Source organism: Homalodisca vitripennis, chromosome 7, assembly GCF_021130785.1.
Source record: "Homalodisca vitripennis isolate AUS2020 chromosome 7, UT_GWSS_2.1, whole genome shotgun sequence".
NCBI classification, from domain to species: domain Eukaryota; kingdom Metazoa; phylum Arthropoda; class Insecta; order Hemiptera; family Cicadellidae; genus Homalodisca; species Homalodisca vitripennis.
The window spans coordinates 100925697-100941132 of NC_060213.1; the positions used below are offsets into that span (position 1 = coordinate 100925697).

General features: G+C 33.4%; 1 protein-coding gene across 1 annotated transcript; it reads left to right on the forward strand.

Annotated features, from left to right (window-relative positions):
• Positions 1-1539: 1539 nt before the first annotated feature.
• LOC124366578 (Krueppel-like factor 9) lies at positions 1540-15044 on the forward strand. Its single transcript, XM_046823171.1, has 4 exons — positions 1540-1657; positions 9550-9746; positions 10284-10413; positions 13255-15044. Exons 1-4 carry the CDS (start codon positions 1607-1609, stop codon positions 13555-13557), a joined length of 681 nt encoding a protein of 226 aa, XP_046679127.1. The 5' UTR covers positions 1540-1606; the 3' UTR covers positions 13558-15044.
• The last annotated feature ends 392 nt before the right edge of the window (positions 15045-15436 follow it).

Here is a 15436-nt window from a genome sequence, read left to right on the forward strand (position 1 = left end):
GTTTATCCTAAGATCCCTATCAACCCTATTTTAAAAACAGTGTTCCTTGTCTCTGTAACCATCCTAGTTCATGTAATGCATAGCAGTGGTGCTATTTTTGTCAGTCAATTAAATATAATATAGATCAACACAAATTCTTGTTCCTTTCTAATAATGATATGCAGCTTGACTAATTATCATTATATTTAATTGGTATTGGAAAAAGTACTTTTAAATAACTATAATATGCGTTATAGTAAATAAAACCTCCGTGGTTAGACTCCATTTTAATTACTCGTAATTGATTTTTAAGTTGTTATATAAGTACATATATTTAGTATTTTTTATTTTATAATGTTTCTTATAAGGTATCTTTTAAAAGGCAAAGACTCGGAGAACGGATAAAAAATAATTGTTAGGTCTTTTGTTTATTTTCAGGATGTATGCTATTTTTAATTTCCAAACAATAATATCCGGCTCATTCAAAAGACAGGTAAATTTCATGTTCAGCTGTTATTGTTTCGAAATATAAAACTGCCAATGCACGCTTATAGTCTAGGATTAGGGAAAACAATTGTCACTTTATAAGGACAAAATCTAGTTTTTCCTGAAATCGATTTAGAAATGTTTCCTAAGAAAGCAACTTATAGTCAAATACGTTCGTTTTGGTGGAGGCCGAAATGAGAAGGTATCGAAAAGGTTAAAAATATGGAACGATGACTTTCTTCTCAAGTTATATTTTTCCTAGCTTGAGACACTTTAAACCGATTGTCTGGCACATAGATAATAGTTATATCAACGTAAAATAACTAGATAAAGAGACCGAAAGTCATAATTTTAAGAGTCTGTATATTTACGTGCCTAGCGGGTGGTTTGAAATGTATCAAAATGCAATGTGAGAAAAAAAAACATAGTTTGATCCCTTTTGATACCATTTAATTTCCACCTCCACAAAAATTAGAGTGACTGACGATTGATTTCATTCTTAGAAGAATATTTTCTATCGAATTCAAGAAAACCCAGGTTGTGTTCATATACAAATGACCCTCGGGTTAGCTCTACGACGTGCAATAACTAAGCCATAACTATTCCTGTTCCTCATTTTGAGCAGTTGCTATCTTGAAACCTTATGAGATGTAGAGTTTAAAAAGTGCTTACAGTTGGTTAACAATTATTATATCATAGTGTAAAATTTGGTCTATGGTAATTGGCTGAGTCTGGCGTCAAACCTGATCCAAGGGATGTGTAATCGCTATGTCTGGACTTAATTTAGTTTCGAACAATTAAAAATTACTGTGGTTATATCGTGTTCAGAAACATGCGCTTTGGGGGCCATGACCAGTGAAAATGTAAACTTCTCTCGGAAATTCTGTGATGAGAGTGATTGCAATGTGCAATTTCTATAACATCCATCTACTGTAATACCGCAAGTTGTCATAAATAAACAGCCTGATTACATGGACTGTGGAAGACTTATCAGACATTCAGTAAAGTGAGCCGTCGGCCGGGTCCCCAGGGTGGGCAAGGTTGGTTAACATCAGGGCAGTGATTAGTACAGCCTGTGCCCAGAAAGGGTTCCACATTGCCGACACTGGACACTGAAGGGTCCCTAGGGAGCAGCGATGGCATGGCACGGGCAGACACCGGGCTCCTACACACTCTAGCGACTTCCACCATGGTGAGTACCTCAACCAGACTCAGTACTAATGTCGTAATATCAGAGTTGGCTGTAAAATATGGGTTTTGATTAATTTAAGTAGGTACTTTAAAGAAAACTTAAAACCACCAGTCATGTCGTATTGTTGGTCTTTGTATTGTCGTCTTAATTTTGTTTATTAATACACGCATTAAGGTTGAGTGGTAGAGAGGGCTTGATAGCCCTAACTCTGCCTCTTTAATAAAAACATTGTTCATTTCACTAATTTTATTTAAATTCATTCAATATAAATTTATCGATATACATTTTTATTTTAGAATTCACAATTCAAACAAGGTTAATATTAATAAATCGAAAACTAGAACTCTTGTAAGGTTGATCAAATGATAATTAAACAAATAATCGTATTAGTCTGTTTCAAAATGGCATCATTTAGAAGTCGTAAAATTAATTATCTCGAAAAACGTTATTCTTAAAGAATTTTAAAAGAATACCGTAACGGTTTGTTGTAAATGTAATAATCATTTTAACGGTATCCTGTTTGTTAAAATTGGTTGAAAATTAAAGTTTAAGGGCATTTTAGTTGTTAGGTATTTATTGTTATTAGTAGTAACGGTACTGTACTTGCAAACAGCCACAGTACCAAATACAGTATCCAAGTGCTTTTTTTATAGTTATTGATATCCAACCTTATTAAAAACTGTTTTTAGTTTAAATAGAGCAACTGTATTGACGAAAGAATTGATATTTTATGTGCACGAAATAACTAAAATAGCAATAGCACTTTCCTTTCCTAACCAATATGACACAGTTGAATTTGTCCTCAAATTTAGAAGAAATCATTATTGGAGCAAATGGTTGGTACGAATAACAAAGATATTTAATTTGGAAAACATTTAAATGGCGTTATTTTAAGTGATATAATATTGAAATATTATTTAATTCAATATTTTGTTAATGCCAGTTTGATTAGCTCAACATGATCGCCCCGTTTGGAGTTGTACGCATTTACAGGTTTTGAAATGTGATTATAACATAAAAATGACATGGATATACATACACTAAATGAAGCGAAATAGGACATGTTTACCGAAATGTTCCACCTTGTTTACTGTCTACTGCCGTTTCCTGAAGTCTTGCCAACCTCTAGCGAAACACTCAATGTATAACTATGTAAATTATACTAAAGTAAGTCATAGATTAATACAATAAAATAATGTAAGTTATACCACAAGTAAATTATGTCAAACATATTTACACACGGTAGTACATTTTACACCAGGCGTTTCAGGAATATAGGATGTTTACAACAAACTTGAGTAAGAAAATAAACAGAAATTGATTTTGCAATTGTAGGCGACATTGGTGGGAAAACCAATTTAGATAGGAATACAGCAATAAAGGAAATGGAAGGTGGTATGTTTCTGATAAAGGTGTCAGGGAAACGGAAGTAAATCTGTTGTGACGGTCGGGAAACCGATGAATAATGTAAGTGGAGCAGAGAGCAGTCTCGGGTCTGTATCATGGCGTACGGTAATGACCTTATAAAACTCCCCCATCCCCCAGATCGTCGCTCAGTAATTTGTGTTTATTAAAACAGCTACAGCTGCTTAATGTTACCGAGATCACAAGAAAGTCTTGACAAAAAACTGAGCCGCAATTTGCAACAGTGATAGATTACCCTTTATTATCCTTCCAGAATAATAATCTGTGGATTAGTTCCAACGATATTTCTTATCAGAGTTTTGGTTTGTATTGATAATAAAATATTGATTTCAACATAAAATGAAACACACACACACACACACACACACACACACACACACACACACACACACACACACACACACACACACACACACACACACAAATATACACTTTCAGTGATATGTAGATACAAACAGGGTGTCCCAGAACTCCCTACCAGTCTTTCTAGGTATTATTCCTGGACCAAAAAAATATCACATTACAAAATTTTAAAAGTCAATAACTACCCAAACAGCCTCCATTTTGTAATTTTCACTATTTAATTTTTTATTTTTGAACAGCTTATTATAATACATTAAAATTTACTACTAGCTTTGTAACCTAAGGGCATAATTATAGTAAATATAATAATTTTTACAAGTTTTATTTTCAAAATGGCGGATTCTTAAAATAGTCAATATCTTAAAAACTACATATAACAAAAAAGTCACTGTTATTGCACTTTATTTTGACAATTTAATTACAAATTCAATGATACCAAGTTTAAGAAAAGTGGTTTTAGAAATAAATGAGATAATATGATTTTTTAAAAGCTATATAGCAATATCATGTGACAGCACTACTTGTGAGTCACAATGTTTAATATTAGCTGCCCTAATCCTGATTATAACATTAAATTGTTGAAATGTTATAATATCCTTATCTATTCACAAAAGGGTGTCATAAACTTGTGTGAGCGGTAGTAGCCTACTTATCATTTCAAACAACAAAATTGATATAAACATAGGTCGAGAAATGTCTCGTTTAGCCGCTAGACGCCATTTTGTATTTTTATTAAAATTATTTCTAAAACTAGTTAGCTAAACAAACCAAGTTTGGCAAATAGTTTAAATAAAAAGAAAATTAAGAAAATTATTGTATTATTTTCTTTAATATTAACAAAATGGTGCCTGTTCAAGAGCGCCAAACATGTCACAGTTGAGATGTATCAGCTGTTTGTTGCTCCCGGCTTGTGCAAGCGTATCTTTAAAGGGGTCGTGCTCGCTTATGCGTTGACGGATTTCATCGAGAAAGTATAGATGGAATTATAATAAAAATCTTAAAATAGTTTCTACAAAGTAAATGTTTATTAACTATGCTGTTTTTTGTTATTTAACCTTAAACTTTTTACCAGACGCGCCATTTTTTAATATTAAAAATAATATTTAAAAACATTTTCCTTTCATTGATTTAAACCTCTTTGTCAAATTTGGTTTCTTTAAATTTACTTCTTTTAGAGATAATAATTTTTGAGATATAGTACCTTTTAGATATAATACGTTTAATTAATATATAGATAGGTAAGCTTATACAGTATAATGTATTATATGGAAAAATAAATGAACAAAGGCTTCTTTACAATTCTTTAATATTTCGATTAATTGTTGTTTTAAAAAAAGATAAAAAATATTAGATTATAATGTAGGTAAACAAATAAAAAATCATCTTTTGTTTGTATGATTATAACATTTTATATCCTTGTAGAAAACGAGTGTTGGTCAAAATATTTAAAAGATTGTAAAGAAGTAATTTTTTAAATATTTATACGTAAAGATTTATTTAATTTTATTATACAAGGTCTTTAAAATCTGGGAAAATATTTGGGATATGGTCTATAAGTAAAAATAAACAAAAAATGGTCCTTAATTATTGTATACTTCACTTCGTTTAGCGTTGTGTGTCTGCTTGTATTTTTTATATAAAAAAGTTATAACTCAGAAATGGTTCAAGTTATGTCGTAGGCAATTTAATTGTTTGTATGTCTAATTAGGATGTTAATTTCTGCTAAATGTGAAAAACTGTATCAGTATACTTACTGACTGAAGAGGGTTGCAAGAGTAGTAAAACAAGTATTTATTCCGTTAATCATTCGTTCATAAAAATAAAGTATTCAATGTTAAAAAACCAAATTTTATACGACATTTTTTTCTTCTTTTACTTTTTATATGTTTTTTATGTTGAGTTTAACTCCATCTCATCTTCCACTCAGTGCAGAGACTAGTAAAAAGTATCAAATTTGAAACTAAATTTAACTAATTCCTGTGTATTATGCATATGCTGACTTTATAAAACATTGTATTAAACCATTTTTTGTCAGTAGGTATTCAATGTTTTTCAATTTCACACATAGATATATTTGTAACACTTCCAAATTATTTACAGAAAGTGATTTAAAAATCTGACGCTCTAAAGGTATATCTGTATTTTAGAGCGCCAATAAAGGATACTGTATTTTACGCAACTGATGAGTTCATGATGGGCCGCTGGGATGAAAATTTTTGAAATTAACAATAACCACGAAATCCCCGGTTCTGATACATGCAATGTAATATAATTCTTGTATGTATTTACCTTGACCAACATCATTTATCTGATGTACTTATTTACTTTATATAGTTATGTTGACGCATGCCATGCAATATTGTAATTGTTTCACGCAATAAAGAATATTATTATTATTATTATTATCTTATCTCCACTTATTATCAAGGGTATTGTCAACATGACGACATAAAACATGTTTATAGCTGACGCTATCACAGAAGCTTTACAGCTTCACTGCTTAATATATAAACGCAGTGAATTCAAATATTAACTTTCAATGAAGAAAAGTTACAGTTTCAAAATGAATCTCTGAAGTAAGACAATGAAAAAATTAAAATTATCTGAGAGGCGCTTAATAAACACCGCATATTTTAGTAAGGAATAGAATTAAATTATCCAGCTAAGTCATTCTTGGAAGGTTTGTAAAGAAGGATTAACATATTTTAGTTGCAAATTAGTTTTAGTCCGCTACTGAATCAGTTCTATTTTATACACTGAATTTACATTCATAAATACAGATTGGCGAACAAACTGAATCGTAAGGAAGAAGAAATCGGGATTGTGAGGCCATTACGGAAGAATATACCAGGAATACATTATGCATTGCTTTCTCAAGTAGTGTCAAACCAGATATATTTCTTTCCACCCTTATTGCTTCGGTGCCGATTCCACTTTATGTTAACTGGTTACCTTTACTGTGTTTAAGTCATGTTTTAACGATACTGTACCAAGTTTTTGCTAAAGTAAGAATTGTACAATAATAGAACTATGATTTCTTCCCGGATAATGTTGCCTTTTAGAAGGGGAAGGCATACAATTTTTGTTTAATCTGTAAAATAGACTTATTCATGAGTTTTGTCTTAATATACGACTACATAAAGTTTTATTGCTGAAATAAAGAACGATGTTGTAATTGTCTGAATATACATAAGCCTAACAGGAACGTGGAGCAACAAATTACTACAAAGCCTACATTTCTGTCCGACTTTGCCGTTTCACTCATGGATACGGAACTTAGGTTTGCTATTCAACCAACGAGTCCAAAAATCCAACTTTACCACTCATAGTAACAATAACGGATTTATACATTTTGAGGCCTTGTTTTTTGTGTGGCCCTCTTAAAATAACCTACAAACATTTCCTCTATATTTATTAGCTTAGTGTAATACGGTTGTGTGTATATTTTTTGTTTTATGAGGTTTTTGAGTTTAAAATTAACATTAAATGTTTGGTAGACTGAGGTCTCTTGCGAACCACAAAAAATTATAAAAAGACGCATGCTACGCGTACATGTACTTTATTATAAAGTGGTCCAACACTCAAGCTTTAAGTTCAACCAGACATTTAGTTTAAAGACAAATATACATCATAACTTAGCGCCTTCAAATAGTGTTTGGCTATTTAATATACATAACTGTCTCGTATTTGCAGTTTATAATGTGCAGGCGCTTTGAAAAATTTCTTTTGCAGTGCCGCCTGGTGGCGAGTTAGGCCATCAATGGGCATAGCATATAAACCTTCCCCGTGAGAAAATAAATATACATACAAATTTCATAATGATCGGTCACTCGGTCAAATAGTTTCTGAGTCTATCAATGTCATATATACAAACATCCTATTATATAGAAGACACCTTTGGAAAATCTCGGATTTAATCATTGAAAATAAACTATCAAAATTTAGTTGATGAAAAATCTGGTTTTCGGTAGGTATCCGGTTCCACGTTTCGCAATTTCCAGTTTAATAGTGTTACACTTGAGCTACGAGGCCATCGAATTTTCAATGCCAATTAAAATATGGTATGAAGAGAGTGCTGAGACAACCTCTTTACGCGGTAGACAATGGTATTCCAATTCCATAAAGATAAGTGACACCCCATGCGGAGCCTTTCCGCCCGTGGCCATAGGCCGAGATCTAGTCGGCATTGGACAGTGATTATTATATAAGGAGCTTCTCTATTGAGGGATCTTAACCGAACTTGACATAGTGATTTTTACTGGCCGAAACCAAGATCAAATCGGAATTTTAATCAAATATGGCAAGAGGTGGCAAAGTCCTAATATGGAAGTATTGACTCACGTACCTGGAATGTACTTTTTTGTGGGATGGATCTTATCCGAATTTGGCGTGGATAATGTATGGCTTACGTCTTAACCGAGAAGGATATTGAAAGTTTTTGGAACTTAGTGGGCAGAGAACCTCCGGGATGAAAACAATGTTCAACAATACTGAGATTTGTTAGTGAAGAATCGTTTATAAAACTGCTAATTGCGATTTTAATCGTTCATTCTACTAACATCTTCGTTGAGCCTACTACGCGGTTCATAAAACGAATACGTAGACCATCAAACTTATTTTTTTTATTTTTACAACTTGGGTTAAATCTATCACATTGCGATACTGTTATACTGTTATAGATTCATTGCGTTAAATCTATAACAGTATCATCGCTTCAAACGAGGACTTACATAGGTTGTATGAAATAGGACCGGCCTTTTGACATAGCAAATGTTAAGTTAATAAATTAACTACTAATTCTTGATTTAATATAGGTACTTCTTTATGACAATAAAAGTATAAAATCCGTTGAAAATATTCTAGTATTTAATACAAAAATACATAAATGAAACGTTATCAAACTAGTATTTTATCTGATATTACTAGATGTATAACATCCGTTAAAAATATGTTGTTATTTAATATAAAAATACATAAATCAATTGGTATAAATCTAATATTTTTATTGGCATTAATAGATGTATAACATCTGTTAAAATACTCTGGTATTAAATATAAAAACATAAAAATAAATTTTTATAAATCTAATCTTTTAATTTATATTTACAGATGTATAACATCCGTTAAAATATTCTGGTATTTAATATAACAATACATAAACCAAGTGTTAGCTCATCTTTTGATAATTCATATTAATAGACATATAGCATCTGTTACAAATATTCTGGCTTTTAATATAAATACATACATTAAGTTTTATTAAACTGATCTTTTAATTTGTATTAATAGATATACTAAAGTTTAATATATTAAACACAAGTTTAAAATATTCTGGTTTTTAATATAAAAATACACAGATCAAGTGTTATAAAACTAATCTTTTAATTTACTATATTTATAAAATCTGTTGAAAATATTCTGGGTTTTAATAAGAAATACAGCTGTTAGATACGAGATCTCGTATAAAGATTTACAATTCAACGTTGGATATTGCAGAACATATAAACTGTGAAATATGTTGAGCTCACAATATTTAGAAAAAAACTAGCCAAATAAATATTGTTGATGGAACCATCCACTATTTTCGAAAGGCAAATGTTTATCACAGCTGGATGATCGAGTTCACCACTTACTTACGAAGTCCCTTTCATTCGTACACTCGTATATTTCTCTGCGATTTTGTGGTGAACTTATGTATCCTGGAATTTTTTGTAACGTATGTTGATTCGTCATCATACGTTCTATGAATTTGTTTACCATATAGAGTTACAAACTTATGCGTTGTTCATTCTACCGATACATTTAAAAAATAAAAGGATATATGGATAATTTCTCTTCAAAATGTAAACAAATATGAAAGTGAACCTGGATACATACAATAATGTTTGAAATATTAATTATAACACATACCAAACGTATTTGCGATTATGTAAGAATGTTTGCTGAAAAGAATAAAAATGAAACATTAATTAAGGAATATATTGACATCGCTAAGGAGGCTCCTCAGAGGGTACTTAGTTCAGCCCCGCTTCAAGTAGTATTAGTCTTGCTTTTTCAATAATTAGCTACAAAGTACACATGTAATATAACGTATAAATGATCAGTTGACAGATGATCTGTTACTAAATGCTGAGTTCACCCAGTACAGTCCGTTCCCAACACTGCCATCCTGCTGCGAGCTGGATTCAGAACTGGAGGAATTGCTGTCTCAGAGTGTGGAACAGACCATGACAGAGCTGGACTCCTCCGTATCCCCTGACCTTCCTGAGATCACACCTCTCTGCACAGACACTTGCCACAGGTCAGTATTGAGTTTATGTAGTACAAGCTATTTTCATTTTTATAATTTACTGTAAACTCACTGGAGAACTGGAGGAGTTGCCATCTCAGAGTGCGGAACAGACCATGACAGAGCTGGACTCCTCCGTGTACCCTGATCTTCCTGAGATCACACCGCTCTGCACAGACACTTGCCACAGGTCAGTATTAAGTTTATGTAGTACAAGCTATTTTCATTTTTATAATTTACTGTAAACTCACTGGAGAACTGGAGGAGTTGCTATCTCAGAGTGCGGAACAGACCATGACAGAGCTGGACTCCTCCGTGTACCCTGATCTTCCTGAGATCACACCGCTCTGCACAGACACTTGCCACAGGTCAGTATTAAGTTTATGTAGTACAAGCTATTTTCATTTTAATAATTTGTTGTAAACTGACTGCAGAACTGGAGGAGTTGCTGTCTCAGAGTGTGGAACACTCTATGTCATAAACTTTAGCCGAATTATGCTATGTTTTTAAGTAGTAATACAAATTTCACTTTCTTTCTCTGTTTTCCAGTTTCCTGAGAGAGAGTGCAGAACAGCTGCAGTATCCTCCTCCTATGCCCATGGTGGTTCTAGGGGTTGACTTGTGCCAGTTTGACAGTCTACAGATAGCCTCTGACTTCAACACAGTCTCAGATGATAAGGTGAAACGTTTATCTTATTATAACAAGATAAGACGTGTCGCCAACAAGCTTTGCTGAGGTTGCTTGCAAAATGTATAGCTTATTTCAATCTTGAACTATCCTGCCGACAGAGACAGGTAGACAATCATACTGAATAGATATTTTTACATCCATCTCCCTGGCAGACAAAAGAAAAATTGTGTCAGCCTCTTGAGTAATAGGCTACAACAACGCTTATTGTTGGACATGCACTACTATAGATCTCATACTTGTTTACGTTGAAATGAAGTCTCGTGCAAAATTAAAGTCTAAATTTTCAAGATATCGTATGAAAAGACAAACATACAGGCAGACAGACAAAGATTAAGTTCTAGCAGCCCCTTCGCTAACGCTCAGCCAATTGTAATATGCTATTTTTCTAGATGATTTCATTTTTCATCAGAATTATTAAAACATAGTATTTAATACTCATTTTTGTATTTTTTTGTAAAAATTAAAATAAACTTTGACAATTATTATTTGTTAAGAAAATTATATTATCGAATAGTTACATTGTGTTAACTGACAGATAAGAGTACCGTGTATTTTGTTTAAAGTAAATAATGTATTACACAGATTATTTTATTTTTGTTTTTTCCTCAATTTAATTTAAGATTTAATTTTAATATTACAGAAGAAATTGAATTTTATTCACGTTTTGTTTATAAAAATGTGATATTGTTTTCATATATTTTTGTTAAATACGTCTTGGTAATAAATATCTTATTTTAAAGTCTTTAAAGAACATAGTTACCTCAGTAATATAAATTGTGTCGTTGATCTAGACATCTATCTAAGGAAAGTATTGACAATATTTTGAATCCCCAGGTTTGCTACTGTTTTTATTTATGGCCAGTTAACGCCGATTTTATTCTCTGTAGATAAACACAAATAGTAATTCGCTTATAGTATGGGCTAATAGCCTCTTTGAATTATTGCAGTGTTTTACTTGGGTAAATATTGTGATTTTAATTATTATGAAACTGGAAAATAATATCCTATATCGCAATTTATATATCCTCACAGTGATTCGCCCACCACAGTAATGAATTTTATTCTTTTTTCCGATCCTAACTATGCTTAGCTCACAGTACTACAGATTATTTTCCGATCTTACTGTGGTTCGCCCTCGGTACTACCGACTCCTATTATTTTCCGATCCTAACTGTGGTTCGCCCTCAGTACTACCGACTCCTATTTATTATTTTCCGATCTTACTGTGGTTCGCCCTCGGTACTACCGACTCCTATTATTTTCCGATCCTAACTGTGGTTCGCCCTCAGTACTACCGACTCCTATTTATTATTTTCCGATCTTACTGTGGTTCGCCCTCGGTACTACCGACTCCTATTATTTTCCGATCCTAACTGTGGTTCGCCCTCAGTACTACCGACTCCTATTTATTATTTTCCGATCTTACTGTGGTTCGCCCTCGGTACTACCGACTCCTATTATTTTCCGATCCTAACTGTGGTTCGCCCTCAGTACTACCGACTCCTATTTATTATTTTCCGATCTTACTGTGGTTCGCCCTCAGTACTACCGACTCCTATTTATTATTTTCCGATCTTACTGTGGTTCGCCCTCGGTACTACCGACTCCTATTATTTTCCGATCCTAACTGTGGTTCGCCCTCAGTACTACCGACTCCTATTTATTATTATCCGATCTTACTGTGGTTCGCCCTCAGTACTACCGACTCCTATTTATTATTTTCCGATCTTACTGTGGTTCGCCCTCGGTACTACCGACTCCTATTATTTTCCGATCCTAACTGTGGTTCGCCCTCAGTACTACCGACTCCTATTTATTATTTTCCGATCTTACTGTGGTTCGCCCTCGGTACTACCGACTCCTATTATTTTCCGATCCTAACTGTGGTTCGTCCTCGGTATTACCGACTCCTATTATTTTCCGATCCTAACTGTGGTTCGCCCTCTGTACTACCAACTCCTATTATTTTCTGATCCTAACTGTGGTTCACCCTCAGTACTACCGACTCCTATTATTTTCCGACTCTAACTGTGGTTCGCCCTCAGTACTACCGACTCCTATTATTTTCCGATCCTAACTGTGGTTTGCCCTTAATACTATCAATTTATATTTTTTCGTTACTAACTGTGGTTCGCCCACAGCACTATATAATCTTATTCTTCATCGACATCATCTTGTTTATTTCAGTTTTGCGCGAGTATTATTCCACCTTTTAATTCCAAATCTAAAACCTCCCTTCCACTATCTAATTCGACTCTTTGTCTTGCAGCGCGTTACCCTCTGACTTTATAACCAATTCCAGCCAACTTACTCTGAATTGAACCCAGCTAGATTGTCTATCAAAGCTATTAACGTGGATCCGGGATACGCCGAAATTTTCAGTAGCTCTATTTAAAGTTACAAATTTAGCAAAATGTATGCACTTAGGAATAATAGCAGTTTCACACGATTGGATCTTCTCTTGCCTGTTTGCAGATAGGCCTTCTAATTCATTGCTTACGCGGTTAAGATACTTTATTCGGATATCCAGGAGTTCCAACTAACTGATTTCTGAAAACCAAAGAAATTACCAGTGGAGTTCCTCAGGAGTTAGTAATTAGTCCAGTCCCCATCCGTGTATTGGCCAATAGCCAGGCAAATGTGTCATCGGTACGAATCCAAAGTCCGTTTATTAGAAGATAAAATTTCTATATCCGTTAAGGACAAAAGTAAAATGGAAGAAATCACTTTATAGCTTTTGAAGGAAGCAGGTTCCAGTGAGTAACATGAGCTCTTATTCGTGTACAATATTATTAGGTCCTCCTAATGCTGGTTTTATTACTGCCACAGGGGTTCACATGTCCGTACGCTGGTTGCGGCAAGCTGTACGCCAAGTCCTCCCACCTGAAGGCGCACCTGCGCCGACACACCGGAGAGAAACCGTTCCCCTGCACCTGGCCCGGTTGCGGGTGGCGGTTCTCCCGGTCCGATGAGTTGGCCCGCCACCGCCGTTCCCATTCCGGAGTCAAGCCCTACGCCTGCGTCATGTGCGAAAAGCGGTTTGCGAGATCCGACCATCTCGCCAAACACACCAAGGTGCATCGCAGGAACCGGTGGATTCAACAGAAGTCCAGATGCTACACTGCACTGTGATACTCGGTTGCTGTACTGATTACAGTTCGTTACTATGACTAATGTAGTTAAGAATGATTCTGTCATAAATCACTTTAACTGCCGCCTCCTAATTTTGACAACTTTCATTGCCGCCCATTTTAATGATTTTTAAAATGATAGGCTAAATAAATTTTTTTAACTAATTATAAGAAAACCATGGGGCTTACATTTTTTGAAAGAGAGTTCTTTCTCTTTCTATGCAAATGCTCATGCATAAATATTTTAAAACCTAAACTCTTGTTTTAAAATTCAATGTAAAAAAAACAAAATAAAAAGTTAACAAAAAATATCAGCATGTACTAGTCTAAAACATAAATGTATTTCTCATTATTATTTGCTATATTCAGCATTTATTGTCATTACTGTCACTATAGCTACACATATTTAAATTGAAATCCATTTATATTTAAATATTTTTTTAGTGTGGAAAGTCTTGAAACATTGTTTTTGCACATGGCAATTCTGAACTCGCTACACTGATAGTAAGTGTCAATTCTTGTAGTCTTTCCTGATTGTTTCTTAGTTATCAATCTTAGATAAAACGATAAAAGTTTTTTTTACTAATTTGCTTATATTTGTTATTTGGCTAAAAAAACAATGTCTACAATCTCAATTGCATCTCCAAGAAGTCCAGTAGTAAAATCAGGATCATTATCTGTGTAATCTTGGAATAAATCATCACTTTCACTGTCACTTGAAAATCTGAGTAAATCTTCTGGTACTTGATTGTCACTTCTATACTGTCAAGATCTGTTGTATTTAATCACAAAACAAACGGTTTAAACTAAAGTAATAGCAAGCAAAACAATAACAATGCAGACGACAAATTAGAAAAACGACAACAAACGGCCGACACGACGCGACGACGAGTTCGTAAGTAAACCATTTTCCCGATATTCCAGACGACTGCCAACATTCATACATCAAAATCCATACAGTAAGAAATAAAAACATGGAAATAGCGAATTACTATCAATGCCGAAGTTAAAATACGTTTAAATGCACTTTTATTACTACTGTAAAAGTTGGCGGCGTCAAAAGACGTTGTCGGCAGTGAAAGTGTTACAGTTTTCAAAAAATAGAAAAACTTCATTGAAATCACTTAATACTCAGTCGATGTTTAAAGAAATAGAAGTGTTTGAAATATTAACCAATGTTTATGCCAGTTCTTGTATGAACAATTTTACTAAGTGATTATACTTAACAAAATTGAAACTATGAAAATAACAGTGTTCATAGTAACTTCAAAATTTTCACACTGCATCTAATTATTTTAAATTTAAAAATCAAGCACGTTGCTTAATGGTGAAAGGAAAAATGTAAATATAAGCAAACCTTAATTAGATTTAAAATTTTCAATGTTTTAAAAAGTATACGTAAATTCCTCTTATGACTTCTCTATGTACAAATTACATGCTGTCTAGAATTATAGGCAATATATTATGTTTAACATGAGTAGTAAATCGAACGTTAGGATTTTATAGTAAATGAATATCCACCTTTTTGGCTCAGAACAAATTCACAGCATTGGTATGGGGTAGGGGTGAGAGTTGAGATTAATTATAGAAAGGTGGGGATTTGTTCCTAACATTCCAATATTCGTTAATTGTCGTTGAATTTTTAAATTTTCTTTGAAAGTTCAACTCTCGTCTTAATCAAGCAATCTATAGCTTGTCAAGAACTGTGAGAAAACTGTTCACATCCTTGGTATTCCTGAATATCCTGAGTATTCCTTGGTATATAGTTACAATCCTCAATGTACCAAGCTACTTTGATTGACAGTAACAGAATAAATCCTTAAGTTAAGCGCGTAACTTTGAGTATGCAGATAAGAATATACAAGTAGATAATTATAAAG